At 54.8% G+C, this 18,896-nt stretch overlaps 2 protein-coding genes across 2 annotated transcripts; both read left to right on the forward strand.

Annotated features, from left to right (window-relative positions):
* The first annotated feature begins 3 nt into the window (after positions 1-3).
* Positions 4-4,253, forward strand: NPFFR1 (neuropeptide FF receptor 1). Its single transcript, XM_064429821.1, is given in 5 exon segments — positions 4-264; positions 266-380; positions 2,100-2,393; positions 2,975-3,074; positions 3,400-4,253. Coding segments are annotated over 5 exon segments (1,392 nt in total). The 5' UTR covers positions 4-153; the 3' UTR covers positions 4,172-4,253.
* A 2,733-nt stretch (positions 4,254-6,986) lies between these two features.
* On the forward strand, positions 6,987-18,566 carry PPA1 (inorganic pyrophosphatase 1). The gene is made up of 11 exons (XM_064429822.1): positions 6,987-7,115; positions 7,241-7,305; positions 11,522-11,575; positions 12,102-12,221; positions 13,843-13,929; positions 14,192-14,318; positions 14,784-14,911; positions 16,283-16,368; positions 16,550-16,619; positions 17,657-17,696; positions 18,240-18,566. Exons 1-11 carry the CDS (start codon positions 7,052-7,054, stop codon positions 18,269-18,271), a joined length of 873 nt encoding a protein of 290 aa, XP_064285892.1. The 5' UTR covers positions 6,987-7,051; the 3' UTR covers positions 18,272-18,566.
* The last annotated feature ends 330 nt before the right edge of the window (positions 18,567-18,896 follow it).

Below are 18,896 nucleotides of genomic sequence, written 5' to 3' on the forward strand. Positions count from 1 at the left end.
TGCCAGCATCACTGTGGGGACCTCGGCGGCAGCGGGGGGACACGGACCCGGACCCTCCCTCGGGAGCGAACCCGCTCCCTCCCTCTCCGCGCCCCGCTGCTCGCCCCCGCGCTGCCTGATCCAGGGGGGCAGCGTGCGGGTCCCCCGGTATCCATGGCGATGGGCGGCTGTTTCCCCCCGCGCCCCCTCCCCTTCTCCGCCGCAGCCGGCGAGCAGCCGCAACCGGCGCGGCGGCACCGCGGCGGCGGCACCGGGGCTCCGGACCGGGCGGGAGCGACGGGGCGAGCTGCGCCCCCTCCTCGGGCAGCAGCAGATCGCCTCCGGCCCTAGCGCCTGCACGGCAGCGATGCAGCCCCCGGAGCCCGGTCGGGCCGGCGGAGGTGAGTGCCGAGTCCTGATTGATTTTATCCCCCAAAAAAGCTACCCACCCCTCATCCCAGCCTCCTGTTCCATCAGATCAGCCTTTCCCGGCCGTGGTTTCCCGCAGCCGGGCGATCCATCACCCCCCGTGTGGCTCCCCATCCCCTTGTCACCACGTCCGAGATGTCAGTCAGTGCTGAGCTGAGGACGCCTGCATCCATCCATCCATCCATCCATCCATCCATCCATCCATCCATCCATCCAATCCATCCATCCATCCATCCATCCATCCATCCACTCACTCACCCACCCGGCTGCTCAGCAGCCCCTTATTTTCCTTTCCCCCCTCTTCCACCCTGCTTTAAAACCACCTCCAATTCCATGGGACACCAACCTCCTGCTCATGCTGCACTGCAGCCCCAAAAGATGAAGTCCAGCAAAGTTTTAGGCTTAATATCGCAGGGTTTGGGTGATCTCATTACAGTTTTTATTGCTCGTGCTCACAGAGCTGCTTCACACATCTGATACCGACTATGTGGAGGATCTTGCCCCTCGATCCCGCTACTCCCCTGCCTCTCCAAGAGGCTCCTTCTCCGTGCCAGCTGCGAACCCCCCCAGCGCCTTTCTGAATCCCCATGGAAATGTGTTTCCCAAATCCTGCGCCCAGGACTGCGGTGTTCGGGGCTGGATAGGGCTCTCCTGCCTGCCGGAACCTTGAGGAAGCCGGTGGTCCCTGTGGCTGGGAAAAGCATCTCGGCTGGCACGGGCACGGGCAGGGGGGATGCTCCAGCTGCCCGGCACACGGCGGCTTCGGAGGGCTGTCAGCGCAGGGCTGACCTGCAGGCGCTCACTGAGCCTTAAAGCTAAGATGTGCCTCTCCTCGCCTCGGCACTGCAGCCTGGATTCTCCCGGAGTCAGTCCCGTCACCGCCGCAGGCAGCTCCTGCCCACGCCCGGCATCCTCCCGCATCCCCGGCTGCGTGCGGCTGGGGAAGCCCGAGGGTGGGAGCTGCCGAGCCCGCTCCCCGCTCGATCCCCGGTGACAAAATGCCACCCCCGCCTCCACCAGGAGCTCACAGATAATGATCAGAATGACAATTATCGCTTTAGATGGGAGGGGAGCGGAGAGGAGGGCGTCCTCTGCCCCAGCGCCTTTCCCCTGGTTCTTTGCCGGGGAGAATAAGATTTTGCAGAACATGGAATTGTGAACCTTGGAAGCACAAGGAGAAGCAGCGGCAGCCGCCCGGGGGCAGGGATGCTCCCAGGGCAGCCGCGGCTGGGACCACACGGATCCAGTTCCCATAAGGCCAGAGCACTGGAGTGTCGGGATGTGGATTTGTCTTCCTTGCATCATCCCTAAAAAAAAAAAAAAAAAAGCCCACGAGATCAGGATGTCTTCTGGGCTGCTCTAATTCCTCATCAAAAGAATGATGCGAATAATAATGATAATAAAGTAATACCGATATCAAACAATAATTGTATCAAATAATAATGATATCGATGGTATCAAACAAGAATGATTTAAAAGAATAATTCAGCCGAGGTGCTGCAGAACCTTGAGCTGTGTAACCCAAGGATGAGGAGACTTGTTGGGGCACAAAGATGAGTCCAGCAGGACAAGTCCCAGCCAGTCTGGGCACTGGAATAAATATGAAAGCCCACCTCTGGAGGCACTGAGAAATGAAGGCAATAATTGCTTTATTCTCTCCCGGCTTCATTTTCCTGCCTTCCCTTCCCCAGGCCCTTCCAATGGCACCTGGTGGCCCAACTCCAGCGGCAGCCACCTCCCGAGGGAGAACTACACCTTCCTGGCCTACTACCAGCATTCCACGCCCGTGGCCCTCATGTTCATCCTGGCCTACACCTTCATCTTCCTCATGTGTGTGGTGGGCAACGTCCTGGTGTGCTTCGTGGTGGTGAAGAACCGCCAGATGCGCACGGTCACCAACGTGTTCCTCCTCAACCTGGCCATCAGCGACCTGCTGGTGGGCATCTTCTGCATGCCCACCACCCTGGTGGACAACCTCATCACAGGTGAGCAGGGCAGAGGAAGGGGAAAGACTTTTTTTTTTTTTGAGGTTCTGGCCATTTGTGGTAAAGTAAGTTCAGCCCTAATGCTGCATTTGCATATTTGTTTGAAGTTCAGCCATTCTTCACCAAGCAACGTTGGAAAAAAAACTCCTTTCTGCATTTACCTTCTCCTGTGCTGGCTCAGCTCTGCCTGTTGACCTTTCCAAAGATAAGGGAATTGGGAGGGTTCAGCTGCAGCAGCAGCCAGGCCATAGGGCAGGGTTTGTATTTATTGATTTTGGGGTGTGATTTATTTATTGCCTTGGTACTGGGGTCAAGAAACAAGATGAAAGTCCTTCTGATTGAGGGTCCCAAAGTCAGTAGGAAAAATGTCAGCCGCCATGTTCCTTGAGTTTCTAAGTGTAATGTGCATCTTTTTTACATATTTTGGGGTTCTTCTTCAAGGATCCATGCCGTAAAGGCTGTCTCCACACAAGCTGGGAGCAGGACTTAGCATCCCCCAGCAACAACACAGTGGGTGGGGACACCTAAAGGGAGCTGGGTGAGCCAGAGGCCCCTACAGCCTCCGTGGTGTCCCCTCACAGGCTGGCCCTTTGACAACACCATGTGCAAGATGAGCGGGCTGGTGCAGGGCATGTCCGTCTCCGCCTCTGTTTTCACGCTGGTGGCCATCGCCGTGGAGAGGTACGTTGGCATGGGGACGTGGGGACCAAACCATCTCCAGCAGGTCCAGGTGCCCTGTGTGGTTCCCTTTGCGGGAAAGCTCCTGGGAATGTCAGGAGCCTGTCACAGCTCTCCAGGAGGACCACAAGGCTGTCCATGGGGCATTCCAGCAAGGTGTCCTTCCCCAGGCTGGGCTGAAAACACCAACCAATCTCTGCCACCAAAAGACTCGTGTAAAGAGCAGCCCACCTTGCCCTCCATCCCCACCCCTGGGTCCCAGCCGCCCTCCGTCCCCAGGGATGTCCCCACCAGGTGCCCAAAGCCACCACGAGCTGTTGTCCCGCAGGTTTCGCTGCATCGTCCACCCCTTCCGGCAGAAGCTGACGCTGAGGAAAGCCCTGCTGACCATCGCCATCATCTGGGTGCTGGCCCTGCTCATCATGTGCCCCGCTGCCGTCACCCTGACTGTCACCAGGGAGGAGCACCACTTCATGGTGGACACCTACAACAACTCCTACCCTCTCTACTCCTGTTGGGAGGCCTGGCCCGAGACGGGGATGAGGAGGATCTACACCACCGTCCTCTTCTCCCACATCTACGTGGCTCCCCTCGCCCTCATCGTCGTCATGTACGCCCGCATCGCCTTCAAGCTCTTCAAGTCGGTGGCGCCCGCCCACGGCGGAGAGGAGCCGGAGGGGAGGAGGATCTCCCGGAGGAAGGCCAAGGTCATCAACATGCTCATCATCGTCGCCCTCTTCTTCACCATCTCCTGGCTGCCCCTGTGGACGCTGATGCTGCTGACGGACTACGGGCGGCTGAGCGAGGACCAGCTGCGCCTGCTCGCCGTCTACGTCTACCCCTTCGCCCACTGGCTGGCCTTCTTCAACAGCAGCGCCAACCCCATCATCTACGGCTACTTCAACGAGAACTTCCGCCGCGGCTTCCAGGAGGTCGTCAGGGCCCCGCTGTGCTCGCTCCGCTGCCAGCGCGGGCCCTACGGCCCCCGGAGCCACGGCCGCGGCACCCTCTGCGGCACCCGCAGCCGCGACTCGCCGGCCGTGTCCGAGTCAGGCCCGCTGGCCCCGCGCCGCGCCGGCGTCCCCGCCTGGGACGGCTGAGCAGCCGCGGCCACCAAACCCCTCTGGACAGAGGGAGTGGGAATTGGCCACGAGACATGGGAATAAAGGTGTGTCCTGCTGATGCCTTGCTCCTGGCTAGGCTCTCCACGTCCCCCCCGGCGCCATCCCGAGGGCCCCCGGACCATGCCAGAACCCCATACCCAGCCCAGCCCAGACAGGGGGCCAGGGAATGCAGGGATCCAGGCTGTCCTGTCCCTGCTTGGCCATGCCACGGAGAGGGATGCAGCACCATGCTGTGCTGGACCAAGCCATGCCATGCAGGACTGTGCCAAACCAGCCATGCCAGGCAGGACCAAGCCGGACTGTGCTGGACCGTGCTAGCCCATGCTGTCATGGCCATGGGGAATGGAGCATTCCCTGGCCATTCCATGGATGGGCGATGCTGTGACCGTGTTGTACCGAGGCATCCCATACTGCTGTGGCCATGCTGGACCAAGCTGGGCTGCACTAAGCCATCAAGCCATCCCATGCTATTGTGACCCTGCTAGACCAAACCACGTCGTGCAGGACAATGCCACTCCTTGCATTTGTGGCCATTCCTGAGCACATCCCACCATACTGCAGTGGCCATGCCACCCCATGCTGTTACACCTCTGCTGGGCCAAACCATGCCATGCCACATTGTGCCAGCCCACCCTTCTGTGGCCATGCCAGGCAGGATCACACTTGCTAATGTGGCCATGCTGAACTATGTTGGGCTAGGACCATGCTGTGCTGGTCCATGACAGCCCAGGCTGCTGTGGCCATGGTGAGCAGGACTGTTCCAAGCTGGGCAAGGCCATTACATGCCGGGAAGAACCATTCCCAGCTGGGCAGGGCCATTCCCAACCGAGAAGAACCATTGCCGGCCGGGCAGAATCATTCCCAGCCAGCAATAACCATTCCCAGCCAGCAATAGCCATTCCTAGCTGGGAAGAACCATTCCCAGCTGGCCCAGACCATTCCAAGCCAGGCAGGACCACTCCCAGCCACGAATAACCATTCCCAGATAGGCAGAACCATTCCCAGCCAGGAAGAACCATTCCCAGACTGGTAGAACCATTCCCAGCCAGGAAGAACCATTCTAAACCAAGCAGAACCATTCCCAGCCAGGCAGAACCATTCCCAGCCAGGCAGAACCACTCTAAACTGGGCAGACCCATTCCCATCCACAAGACCCATTCCCATCCACAAGACCCATTCCCATCCACAAGAACCATTCCCAGGCGGGAATAACATTCCCAGCTGGGCAGATCCATTCCCATCCACAAGAACCGTTCCCGGCTGGGAATAACCATTCTAAACCAGGCAGAACCATTCCCAGCCAGGAAGAACCATTCTAAACTGGGCAGAACCATTCTCAGCCAGGAAGAACCATTCCCAGCCACAATAATCATTCCCAGCTAGGCAGAACCATTCTAAACTGGGCAGAACCATTCCCAGCCAGGAAGAACCATTCCCAGCCACAAGAACCATTCCCAGCCAGGAAGAACCATTCCCAGCCACAAGAACCATTCCCAGCTGGGCAGAATCATTCCCAGCCACAAGAACCATTCCCAGCCACAAGAACCATTCCCAGCTGGGAATAACCATTCTAAACCGGGCAGACCCATTCCCATCCACAAGAACCATTCCCAGCTGGGAATAACCATTCCCAGCCGGGCAGACCCATTCCCAGCCACAAGAACCATTCCCAGCTGGGAATAACCATTCCCAGCCGGGCAGACCCATTCCCAGCCACAAGAACCATTCCCAGCCGGGCAGACCCATTCCCATCCACAATAACCATTCTAAACTGGGCAGACCCATTCCCATCCACAAGACCCATTCCCATCCCCAAGACCCATTCCCACCCACAAGACCCATTCCCATCCCCAACACCCATTCCCATCCCCAACACCCATTCCCATCCCCAAGTCCCGTTCCCGCCGGCCCGGCCCATTCCCATCCCCAACACCCATTCCCATTCCCAAGTCCCGTTCCCGCCGGCCCGGCCCATTCCCATCCCCAACACCCATTCCCATCCACAAGACCCATTCCCATCCCCAAGACCCATTCCCACCCACAAGACCCATTCCCATCCCCAACACCCATTCCCATCCCCAACACCCATTCCCATCCCCAAGTCCCATTCCCGCCGGCCCGGCCCATTCCCATCCCCAACACCCATTCCCATCCCCAAGTCCCGTTCCCGCCGGCCCGGCCCATTCCCATCCCCAACACCCATTCCCATTCCCAAGTCCCGTTCCCGCCGGCCCGGCCCATTCCCATCCCCAACACCCATTCCCATTCCCAAGTCCCGTTCCCGCCGGCCCGGCCCATTCCCATCCCCAACACCCATTCCCATCCACAAGACCCATTCCCATCCCCAAGACCCATTCCCACCCACAAGACCCATTCCCATCCCCAACACCCATTCCCATCCCCAACACCCATTCCCATCCCCAAGTCCCGTTCCCGCCGGCCCGGCCCATTCCCATCCCCAACACCCATTCCCATTCCCAAGTCCCGTTCCCGCCGGCCCGGCCCATTCCCATCCCCAACACCCATTCCCATCCACAAGACCCATTCCCATCCCCAAGACCCATTCCCACCCACAAGACCCATTCCCATCCCCAACACCCATTCCCATCCCCAACACCCATTCCCATCCCCAAGTCCCGTTCCCGCCGGCCCGGCCCATTCCCATCCCCAACACCCATTCCCATTCCCAAGTCCCGTTCCCGCCGGCCCGGCCCATTCCCATCCCCAACACCCATTCCCATTCCCAAGTCCCATTCCCGCCGGCCCGGCCCATTCCCGCCGCCGCCGCGTGGCGCGGGGCGGGCCGGGCGCGCGCGGGCCGCGCCTGCGCAGTGTGCCCCTCCGGCGGCGGCGGCGATGTCGGGCTACGGCGTGGAGGAGCGCGCCGGGCCCCACAGCCCCGAGTACCGGCTCTTCTTCAGTGAGTGCCGCCCCGCCGCCCCCCGCCGCCCCTCCCGGCCCTCCGCACCCCGCCCGAGCCCGCTCAGGCGCGGGCTGCCGGCGTGTGCCCCGCGCCTGACGCGGCTCCCTCCCCTTGCCTTGCAGAGGATGCGGCCGGGCGCTACATCTCCCCGTTCCACGATATCCCCATCTACGCGGACGCCGGGAAGGTAAGAGGAGGGCCTGGAGCACGCAGCGGGTCGGGGAGTCCTGGAACATCCGGGAGATCCTGGGTCCTGGAACACCCAAAGGACATGGGGATCTGGGAGCGCACAGGGGATCTGGGAGCACAGAGGGGATCAAGGGATCTGGGAACACACTGGGGATCAGGGGATCTGGGAACACACAGGGGATCAGGGGATCTGGGAACACACTGGGGATATGGAGATTTGGGAACACACAGGGGATCAGGGGTGCTGGAACATCCAATGGACATGGGGATCTGGGAACACACAGGGAGACCAGGGGATCTGGAAACACACAGGGGATTTGGGAACACACAGGGGAGCAGGGAATCTGGGAACACACTGGGGATCAGGGGATCTGGGAACACACTGGGGATCAGGGGATCTGGGAACACACAGGGGATTTGGGAACACACAGGGGAGCAGGGAATCTGGGAACACACTGGGGATCAGGGGATCTGGGAACACACTGGGGATCAGGGGATCTGGGAACACACAGGGGATTTGGGAACACACAGGGGAGCAGGGAATCTGGGAACACACTGGGGATCAGGGGATCTGGAAACACACAGGGGATTTGGGAACACACAGGGGATCAGGGAATCTGGGAACACACTGGGGATCAGGGGATCTGGAAACACACAGGGGATCTGAGGATATGGGAGCACACAGGGGAGCAGGGGATTTGGGAACACACAGGGGAGCAGGGGATATGGGAACACTCAGGGGATCTGGGAACACACGGGGATCAGGGGGTCCTGAAACATCCATGGGACCAGGGGATCTGGGAACACTCAGGGGATCTGGGAACACACAGGGGATCTGGGGATTTGGGAACACACAGGGGATCTGGGAACACACGGGATATGGGGATTTGGGAGCACTCGGGATCTGGGAACACAGTGGGGATCTGGGAACACACAGGGAAGCAGGGGATCTGGGAACAGGAACACACAGGGGAGCAGGGGATCTGGGAACACACAGGGGAGCAGGGGTGCTGGAACATCCAATGGACATGGGGATCTGGGAACACACAGGGAGACCAGAGGATATGGGAACACACGGGATCAGGGAACACACAGGGGAGCAGGGGATATGGGAGCACTCAGGGGATTTGGGAACACACAGGTGACCAGGGGATCTGGGAACACACAGGGAACTGGGGATGTGGGAGCACACAGGGGATCAGGGGAACTGGGAACACACAGGGGATATGGGGATTTGGGAGCACTCAGGGGATCTGGGAACACACAAGGGATCAGGGGATCTGGTAACACACAGGGGAGCAGGGGGTCCTGAAACATCCATGGGACCAGGGGATCCAGGAACACTCAGGGGATCTGGAAACACACAGGGGAGCAGGGCATATGGGAGCACACAGGGGATCAGGGGATTTGGGAACACACAGGGGATCAAGGGTGCTGAAACATCCAGGAGGTCAGGGGATTTGGGAACACACAGGAAACTGGGGGTCCTGAAACATCCAGAGGACCAGGGGATCTGAGAACATCCTGGGGTCCAGGGGATCTGGGAACACACAGGGGATCAGGGAGTCCTGAAACATCCAAGGAACCAGAGTACCTGGGAACATCCAGGAGATCAGGGGGTCCTGAAACATGCAAGGGACATGGGTGTCTAGGAACATCTAGGGGATGTGGGAGCATCCAGAGACCAGGGGTGCTGAAGCATCCAAGGCAGAAGGGGGTCCTGCAGCCTGAGACACCCGGGGGAGGCTCACCCTGCAAGGAGTGGGTTTCTCTCCATCCTGGCCTCGGGTGGAGCGACCCAGCAGAAGAGAATGGATGATGTCATTCCCATGTTTTGCGTCAGAGATGCGAGTGGTTGGCTTGAGCTCACCCATGCAGGCATTTTGGGTTGGCTAAGCAGAAAACTGCTTTTTTTGTAATCTCTACACCCATTCCTATGGCTGCTGCATGGTGTTTCAGGCTCGGGGTTTGGCTGCAGTGTGGCCTGCAGTATAATCCAACAAAGGATGAAGATGAACAGGTTAAATTCCTGCTGTAGCATCTCCTGGGACCTCTTGCCTGGCAGAACCTGTCCCTTGCAGTGCTGCAGGGCTTTCACATCCTTCTAGCAGGCAGTGGTTAGTCAAATTAGGCTGTTCTGAGTAAAAAATGCCCTGGATTCAGGAAATCAAAGTGGTTGTGTTTCAGTTTTCATTTAATGTTTTTTCAGTGGTGCCTCGGGCTCTCTGACTGTTTCCTTTACTGTTGTAGCCTGTTTCTTTCTTTGACTATAAAGCTGTGCAGTTTGGGAAATTAGTGGAGCAGCCACTACTTGTTAGAGAGAGCTGAAATTCAGAGGTGGGGAGTGGCTCTGGGAAAGGAAAAAAGAATATGCAGAGCTGAGAGATGAACCTCCAAAAAGCAGCTGATTGAGCTGCTGAGGTGAAGGTGATGGAGCTACCTGAGGTGCTCTGGGAAGTGTGTAGTGGCTTTTGCCTCCACAGAGGAGAAAAGATGGATTGTGGCCATCCAGGACTCAGCAGTGGCTCAGCAGGGAAGCAGTTCCCAGTGCAGGTGCCTGGCAGGTAACCCAGACAAGGAAAATCCAGATAATGCCACGCTTTGCAGGCGCCTGCAGAACAGGGGAGGAAGGAGCAGGGGAGTGAGTACAGAGGTGAGGGGGAGTTCCTTGAACTGGTAGTGCTTAACAGGGGAAACTGGTGTGCCCTCGGGCACGCAGGGCTGCTGCCAGCAGCTCTGTGCCAAGTCATTCAGAGAGAAAAGTCCCAATAGCTGAAGGTCACAGTCCCCCAAGTTACACAATAGTGCTGCTCCCATGGGGCTCTCTGTGGCTCGAGTGCCTCAGCACTGAGGTTTTACTCATCACTTAGCAGCTACCTTACAGGGCCCAGCTCAGAGCAGAAGGTTGTCCCACTCTGTCTGGGCTCCTTGATCTTTATCCTCAGACTCCTAAGACGCTGAGAGGATTGCAGGGTGGTTTTTTCAGTCTCAGGCTGGGCTGTGCTGACCTTACCTGGACCTGTGTCATTGCAAAGGGATGTCCTTGAGCTGCTCTCTGTGTGTCTTTGGCCAAGTTGGACCATGGGGAAGCTTCAGTCCTTGCAAAGATGCAGCCCCAAGTCATCTTTCCCAGCCCAGCCTGTTCCAGTTGCCTCATTCCTCCCCTCCAGTTAGGAATATAAAAACAGTTCTGTGCCTTTCTGCCTGCAAAATGCAAATGAGCAGTGACCCCCTGCAATTCAGGGGTTGTGATAAAGCTCTGCTGGGGAAGGGTGTGGGCAAAGTCAGTGATGTAACAGCCCTCGTTGCACAATATCAATCCAATTATGGGGCAATACAGGTTCGAGGGACTTTGCCATGCTAATGCTGCTTAAGGTGGGGATTAGAAGCCTTGCCCAGGCCAGGGAGCAAGGTTTGACTTTTTGTTAAAAAGCCATAATCTCTTCAAACAGCAGATGTTAAGGTTCAGGTGTGGAAAAGCTTGTTTTCCCGGGGAGGAGGCTGACACTGAACTCTCAGCCCAGCTGGATCAGCAGGAGATGTTTTCAAGTGTCACCTGTAAACAAGATACAGTGGGATGTGCTTCTGCAGTTCTCCCCCACGTCTTCATCCTCACACCATGCCACGAGCAAGGTCTGCTGCTACAGGAGTGGCAGCCTGGAGAAAGGGCAAACTTCCCTGCATTATGGCTGGAATGTTTGGGAGTGGTGCTCTCACTCATTCAGGGCAGCACACAGATACCCCACACTCTTAAATGGATGGCTTGCCCTGTTGGTCTTGTCTTTTCTGGATGGCCAGAGTGGCTCTTTCTGGAGCATTAAACACTTTGTATTTAATAAATATGGCCCAAACACCATTTTGTTATGTCCAGGTTAGTTTGTATGCAGCTGTTTGCCATTGATTTAACCTGTTCCTGTAGCCTAGGAATGTGATGGGGATGTTTGTAGGTGGCAACTGATGGAGAACATGTGGGAACCTCAATCTGGCCTTTGGGGTGTTTTGTGGGATTCACCTTGGAGAGATGACATGTGACTGACTGGGCTACAGGACTTTTATCAACTGTCTCAAAATTAGCACTGAAAAAAAAACCAAAACAGCAGAAAAAGCATGGTTTCAGGTGAACTGGCTGGTTTTTGTGCTCACTTGTGTGTGTTCCCTAGTTCAAACATGGCCCCAAGATTCCCTCCCCCTCACTGCTGTTTTGCTTTCTTCAGAATGTGTTCAACATGGTCGTGGAGGTACCTCGATGGACAAATGCTAAAATGGAGGTAACTGCAGTACAGTTCCAGTCCTAATCCTTGGCTTTGCCAGTCCCTCCTCGGATCCACCTCCAGAATCAGAGTGGTTTCTGACTTCTCTCAGTACCTGCTTGATGCTGGAGGTCTGCTGTGCAGGCTGAGATTGCAGATGTTGGAATGCTGTGGTGTTCTCCCATGGCTTCTGATTAAAGCAGAATTTTATGGCTCTAAATGTGATTCCAAGGCTTGTAAGTCTGCTGGAAACCATATCCCAAGGGATGGCAATGCAACAGGAGGTGTCCAGTATCAGCATCATCTCCTGGTCTCTTGGCTTGTCAATTCCATTTTAAAAAAATTACTTTTTTATTCATAAAAGGGAAAGCAGAGGAATTTATTTATAACCATAATAATATAACATAACATAATATGTAGTTATAATATATAAAACTGTTACTATATTATATTGAATATATTTTATAATGATTATTTATATTTAACTATATTATAATTGTTACACTCTATTATATTATTTATTTATTTATAACTTTTCTTTCAGATTTCCACAAAGGAACCCTTAAACCCAATTAAGCAAGATGTGAAGAAGGGGAAACTGCGCTTCGTGGCAAACGTGTTTCCCCACAAGGGCTACATCTGGAATTATGGTGCCATCCCACAGGTACTGTGGTTTATCCCAGTGATTCATCCCTCCTGGGTGCCTGTGCCTGTGTTAATGAGCAAAAAGGTCAGCAGAGAGTCTGGAGCGTGGTGTTTGCAGCTGGGTGTATCATCCTGCTGAGGGAGTGAGCCTGTCAGGAAAACAGGGGTGTTTTTGAGCAGAAATGCCAAGTTTTAGGCTTCTATCTGATGTTATAAACAAGCTCCCTGAGGATGAGCAGCTGCTGCTCAACCTCAGCTGCTCAGAGCTCGGCTGGGCAGGAGCTGGCAGGTCCTTCTGTGGCTGAAGGAGCTGTCATTGTGCATCTGGCAGTTCAGTGCCTCCAGTTCCTGCCTGGCAGAGCACCAGGCTTTATCCTAAGGGTGCAGGATTTAGGCTGAATCTTTATGGGAGACTCTTGTTGCCCACGCCCAGCACTGCACAGATGTGCTTTCCCAGAAACAGCTGGCAAGGTGGGACACGATAGTGACATCTGCACACATGCTCTTGAATGGCTGGGGACTGCTAGATAAAGAGGGACTTCAAACAAGGCTGTTTGCCTCTGATGTTCTCTGAGGCTGGGGTTTCCTGCAGAGAAATAAGCTGTCAGTGACAGATCACAGGCAAACACTCTGAATTTGGTATTTGTGCTCTTGACAGTAGCACATGTCGAGTGTTTTCCCCACGTGGCTGAACAGGTTGAGTTGTTTCCTGCTTGAATGGATTCTGGTGCCTGTTTCTTTGTGCACAGTCGTGTCTTTTGAAGCCTTTGCTCTGTCATGTGTTCGTGGATCAAAGGTGTTTATGCATCAAGAGCTTAACACTTCCTGGTAGAGAAATGTGATAGTGTTTGTGGCCCCACAGCACCACCCAGGTGTCAGAACATCTTTCTGAACACTCTGGGTCCATCACAAGGTCCTGGCTACACTGCTCTTGTCCTGGTACACAGAAGAGCATTCCTTTTTATATCTCAACCCCCGTAGGAGTACAGGTTCGTTATGCTGCAAGTGGGCATGGAGTGCTTTTCACTGCTGATCAGGAGCATGTTTTAAACAGCTCTTGTTCTTGGAGTCAATTAATTGGCCTCTGGAGTTGTGTCCTTCAATGTGCATTCACCACTGTGGGCGAGATGCACTGGAGAGCACAGTGGGACTCCACATTCTTATCACTTCTCCAGGGTTAACAGTGTCTTCAATTGTTTAATTAAAGGGAAACAATACACTCTGTCTGTCTTCCATCCCTGCTGGACTGCTATCTGGAGTTCAGGAAACTTCTGCCAAGGAATGAATAGGGAGAGGAACAGGCAGGAAGCCAAATCAACAATTGCCCTTTATAGATGTGAACTTCACCTTTATGCAGCTGTGGGACAGAGGAGGAAGTCTGGAAGGTTGTTGAAAGGGGGTTTGTGGGTAGGAGGGGGCTGGTTGCCTTTTGGAAGATGAACCTTTTAACTTGAATTCAAACTTGCCAGGCCCAAGGGAAACAGTAGCCCAAATAGCTGACCTGGCAGCAGGTGTGAAGTGGGCCATCCTCTGTTTATTCCAGGCAGCTTCATGCCCAAAATAAACCACCTCTTTAAACCTCTGAGTTCTTATTCTTGTGTGTGGTTGATTTTGGTGTTGGTTTGGGGTTTGTTTTTCAGACTTGGGAAGACCCAGGTCACAAGGATGAAAATACTGGTTGCTGTGGAGATAACGATCCGATTGATGTGTGTGAAATTGGAAGCAAGGTAACGCATCCTAAATGACTCCTGAAACGTGTAATTAATGTCTCCAAAGCCAATTATCCAGGGACATTATTCATTTCCTACCTCCCCTCCCTTAACAATGTGATGTTTCCCTCTGCTGCCTCTGGAGATTGCTGCTGAGATGAGGCAGGGCTGATGAGCTGCTGGCAGCCGGAGCTAATTTCACGGTACCTGGCTGCTTGCTGAGCCCCTGCACAGTCTGCTGGGGTGCCTCAGGGTGGACACAAGGCCTTTGTCCTTGCAGGTCTGCTCTCGGGGAGAAGTCATCAAAGTGAAGGTGCTGGGCACGCTGGCTCTGATTGATGAGGGAGAGACAGACTGGAAGGTCATTGCCATCAACGTTGAAGACCCCGAAGCAGCCAGCTACAATGGTGAGTTCCAGGGGCAAGGAGCAGAGCAGTGCTTCCCTTGCTGCCCTGGAAGCCTGCAGGAGCAGCTGGGGACAGGGCTTGCTCCTTCTGTCAGTCACATGTGGTGCTGGAAGGACAATCCTGGAGCAAAACATTTCACTGCTGTTTGTCACACGTGGCCAGTCCTCTGCACAGCCTGGCATTGCAAACACAGTGCAAGGAGAGGGGTTGTCCCCCAGCCTCTAGTCCAAGCTTTGTCCACGCTCCTGGGGACACTTGGGATGCACACCCTGGGGTGAAACACTAAATTCCCCGAGGAGATACTCCCTGAGTCTTCAGGGAACCTGTCTCAAATGTTGCTAAGGCTGCCTGGGGAGGGGCTGAAGGAGGCACAGCCCAGACCAACTCAGCAGGGCCACATAAATCCTGTAATTCACTGCATTCTGTTACTGTTTCTGGCTAACAAACCCCATTGTCCCCTGCCAGACATCGAGGATGTCAGAAGGATGAAGCCTGGATACTTAGAAGCTACTGTGGACTGGTTCAGAAGATACAAAGTACCTGATGGAAAGCCAGAAAACCAGTTTGCCTTTAATGGGGAGTTTAAAGGCAAGGTAGGATCACCTTCCTGTGCTCAGAGGCCCCTGGTCCAGAACCTGAGCTCAGGCTGGGTGGGGACATGAGTGAGGTGCTGAGAGAATGGATTTTTGTGGGGGTGCTGAGAGTTGATTTCAGTTCATCCTGCTGGTTTTTTTTTCCAGCCTAATGAGTGCAGGAATACCAGGAAGAAAAAAACAAAAACGCCTGGGGTTATCACCGTGGTGTTGTTGAATGTTTTTTTTCATGTGGGATCACTTCAGGGCTGGGAGCCTTCGTGCCAGCACCAGGTGGAAATGGAAAACACCAGGTTTATTTGCTGCAGCTCTGGAGCAAAGGCAGCTTGACATCACCCTTTGCCTCCCTTACCCCTTGGCTTTGTTCCACTGCACCCTGGTGCAAGTTAAACTTAACTCAGGAGTTGAAACACTTCTTCCTTCGGGCATGAAGTGTTCCCTCACACCCTGTGAGTAAGGCTCTGCCTTGGCAGCACTCTGCCTCTTCTCTGGCTTGGATCAGATAAGTCACTACTCCTGAGCAGGTGAAATCCTGTTTTGGTGTCCTCACTCCTGCCCTTCCTGGAGTGCCATGAGGGGTTTAGTGAGGTGACTGAGGTGGTGCAGAGGAGGGCAGTTCTTCCAAAAGCTCTCTCTGGAAAAGAAAATGGGAGTCATGAAGGACTTGTCCCCTTTGGCTGTAGCACAGCACTAGGCTGGTCAGGCTGGAACACCTCAGGGTGGGTAAAACCCATCAGGAAAACTGGAAAATCAGGATACAGAACCTCACACATGCTCTGCAGTGTTTTATTTGGCTTGGTTTGGTATCAAACCAGGACATTTAGTGGCAGTGTTCACACCAAGAATGAACTGCGTGCGTTTCCTTCTCCAGCTGACAGGTTAATGCTTGAGCATATATTGCTCATTTTTAAGGGAAGAGATTGATATGCCTGGAAACAAATTCATTTCTAAGTAGTTGCAAAGCCAGATCAGCTGCGTGTCTCTTCCTGCTGGTTTGAATTATTTGCCTGGAGTGGAGAGAGCTCCTGGACAGGCCTGGATCAGCAAGCTGCTGGAGGAGCAGCAGGGTGGAGGTGCTTTTATAATGGAGCACTGGCCCAAGACTGTGTTCAGTTTCTTTTGGCCCCAAGCTCGCTCTGTGACCTTGGCAGATCCTCCCACCTTGAAAGCAAAACAATTCTGCAGAATCCTGGTTGTTTCAGCTGCTGTGTGCTGGGAGTTTCTGCTCTTCCTGAATGGCACCAGAGCGGAAGAGGTTTCTTCCAGCCCCTGCCAGAGCTGCCCAACATCAGCTCCTTGTAAGTGATAGTCTGGAGAAGGTGGTCTGGTGCTTCCACGTAACACGATGTTTGTTGTCATCTCCAACTTCAGGATTTTGCCCTGGATGTCATCAAAAGCACCCACGAGCACTGGAAAGCTTTAATAACAAAGAAAACTGATGGAGGGGAGATCAACTGGTAGGTTAATGCTGGTGGGAATGTGCCCCTTCCTCTTCCCTAATTAAAAACCCTGGAACATGCCTTCCTGAGTGGTGCCATGCTTTCTGTTAGCTGCTGGCTGTCTAATAATATTCATTATTTAGTGCTCCTGGGGGGAGGCTGGGCTTGCACCTTCTCACAAGTGCCCAATGTCTTCCAGCACCAACCTGACGGTGTCTGACAGCCCCTTCTGCTGCAGTCAAGACTGTGCAAAAGCTACTGTGGATGCAGTAAGTACCAGTCTGAGTGGCCAAATCCCCGTGTTATTGTGGGGACAAGGGTGCAGTTTGTGTGGTGAACTGTCCTCTCTGTGTGCGTGGCACATGGCATGCTCAGAGTGCTTTGGGTGGCTGAACACCTGCTTCTGGCTAAACAGGATGGATGTGGAGCAAACCAAATTCCTCCAGAGGCTTCTCCCTGCCCTTAGTCATCCAAGAGATGGAATCCCTAATGGAGTTTGTGTGGAGAAAAGAACTAAACTTCTGAGCTGTAGCTTGGCTGTCAGCTGTTCTTGAGAGGGTTTTCATATTTGGGCTTCCAAGAGCTTCACAGCACAGATCTTCCTCTAAGAAAAGAGAGTCTAATTCCCCAAGGATTTTGCAGCTTCAGAATGAAGAGCTTGACATTCCTGGTCTAGTTTTTCTGTCCAGCCTCTGGAATTAATTGTGTCTCCCTAGACTTGAAGAGTACTGCTGTTGGCAAGCTGAAAGGCTTAGAGGGAGTGGACAGGAAAATCAAAGTGCAAATCTTGCCTCTTTTCCACAACTGGAAACCTGAGTCTGTAGCCTTGGAGAGACCTTTAAAACCATTGTGTTTTTTTCTAAAGTGCTGGTATCCCAATTAGGGGGTCTCAGTGAGGTTTTTGAAAGCCCTCATGGAGGATGTGTCACCAGACAGGGATTTTCTCTGTCTCTGGTTGTTGAATAGCAGGGAAAGCTCTTCAGAGTTCTCTGAGTGCCTCTATTCCCCCATATTTTTTAAACCAATGTTGTAGCTTTATAAAAACCTGCACCTGTGTAGGGTCTGGAGTGGGGGCTGCTGGTGCTGGGAGTCAGATGGCCCTGGAGCTGCCCTTGGAGGGGAGCCCCTCGGGCATCCCCGGAATGGGAGGCTCCAGGAATGCTGCACGTGAGCTCAGTTGTTCCCCCACAGCTGACCAGATGCCACAGGGGCTCAAATGGTGCTCAGCAAAGGCTTGTGCAGCCCTGAATGCTGTGTGGAGAGTGAAGGGCACCTCTGGTCTCTGCTAACACCCTTCTTGTTTCAGGCGCCGCCGTGTAAAGCTGCCAGCCCCATCCCACCCGAAGGTGAGCCTCAAAACCCTCCCTGGCACCCAGCACGCACCAGGGGCTTCCTCAGAGGAGCTTCCTTAGGAAAATGAGGGTCTGAATAAACCTGGATGCTGCTGTAGCCAGGGCAAGCTGAGGGTGGTGTTGGGAGCAGAAAGAGGAGCTGGGCTGACTCTTCCAGTCCCTTCATGGGAATAAACCTGTGGAGAAATGTGTGTCCCCCATGTGGGCATGGGAGCTGGAGGCTTTGCCTCCCTGAGTCAGCTGAGGGAAGCCTGGCTTGCTGTCCTTGCTGCACCAAGTCATGGATGCTCCTAATGGCAGCCTGAGCAAGGCTGCCTGCTCTGGGAAAACAAACCCACGTAGACGGGGTTGTGCCAGAACCTGTTTGCTCTGCTGAGGAGCTGTTGCCAGGAGCAGAGGAAGCCCCTGAGCTGGAGGTGACACACACACACTGCCACGTAACTACTCAATAACCAGGTGGCTCGCAGGGGACTAACCCCCTCCTTTTTTCTGCCCCACACAGGGGACTAACCCCCTCCTTTTTTCTGCCCCACACAGTTGACAAGTGGTTCTACTACCAGAAGAACTAAGTCCTGAGGATGGTGGTGAGACGGCTGTGTCCTTCCCACCGAGGAGCTGCCACACGCAGGAATAGACCACAAAATAGCTTCAGTGTCAGCAAGGAGACCTTGCTGTAACTTTGCTGATTAGAATCCCATACCTAGCAGTGACGTGTCTGCTGAGGCCTGGCGGAGGCTGGAAGAAATAATTTATAAAATCCCAACACCCTGCTTGTGCACGGCCGCGGGGCGCGCTCCGAGTCGTGACAGCATCGCTCACCTGGGACGTGTATGGATGCTAGAAATAAAAAACTACTGAAACCCAGTGCTGTGGGGCTCCCTCTCCTTTCCCTGCCTGGGGCTGAGGGCTCACGAAATCACAGAACCTCGGGGGTCAGACGAGACCTCAGAGGGCAGGGAGTCCTGCCTGTCCTGCTTCCCACAGGCCCGGCCTGTCCTTAAACATCCTCGGGGCTGCCCCCTCAAACTCTGCTCGCTCTTTCCATGCAGAATCCCAGCTCCTGCCCAGCCTGGAGCAGCCGTGCCCCCCGCGCTGTGCTTTGTGCCGGGCTGGGATGATGTTTGTGCCTCGGCGCCGCTCTCGCTCCCGGCGCGGCGCGGGCGGGTCTCGAACCCGCGCCTCTCGGCGGGGCCA

The sequence above is a fragment of the Passer domesticus genome, chromosome 8 (assembly GCF_036417665.1).
Source record: "Passer domesticus isolate bPasDom1 chromosome 8, bPasDom1.hap1, whole genome shotgun sequence".
Lineage (NCBI taxonomy): Eukaryota > Metazoa > Chordata > Aves > Passeriformes > Passeridae > Passer > Passer domesticus.

Bases quoted from the DNA above. Each gene is read 5' to 3' on its own strand.
- PPA1 (XM_064429822.1), top strand. From the start codon at position 7,052: ATGTCGGGCTACGGCGTGGAGGAGCGCGCCGGGCCCCACAGCCCCGAG. The intron at 7,306-11,521 runs GTAAGAGGAGGG...TGCTTTCTTCAG, and splicing joins TCTACGCGGACGCCGGGAAG to AATGTGTTCAACATGGTCGT. The intron at 12,222-13,842 runs GTACTGTGGTTT...TTTGTTTTTCAG, and splicing joins ATTATGGTGCCATCCCACAG to ACTTGGGAAGACCCAGGTCA.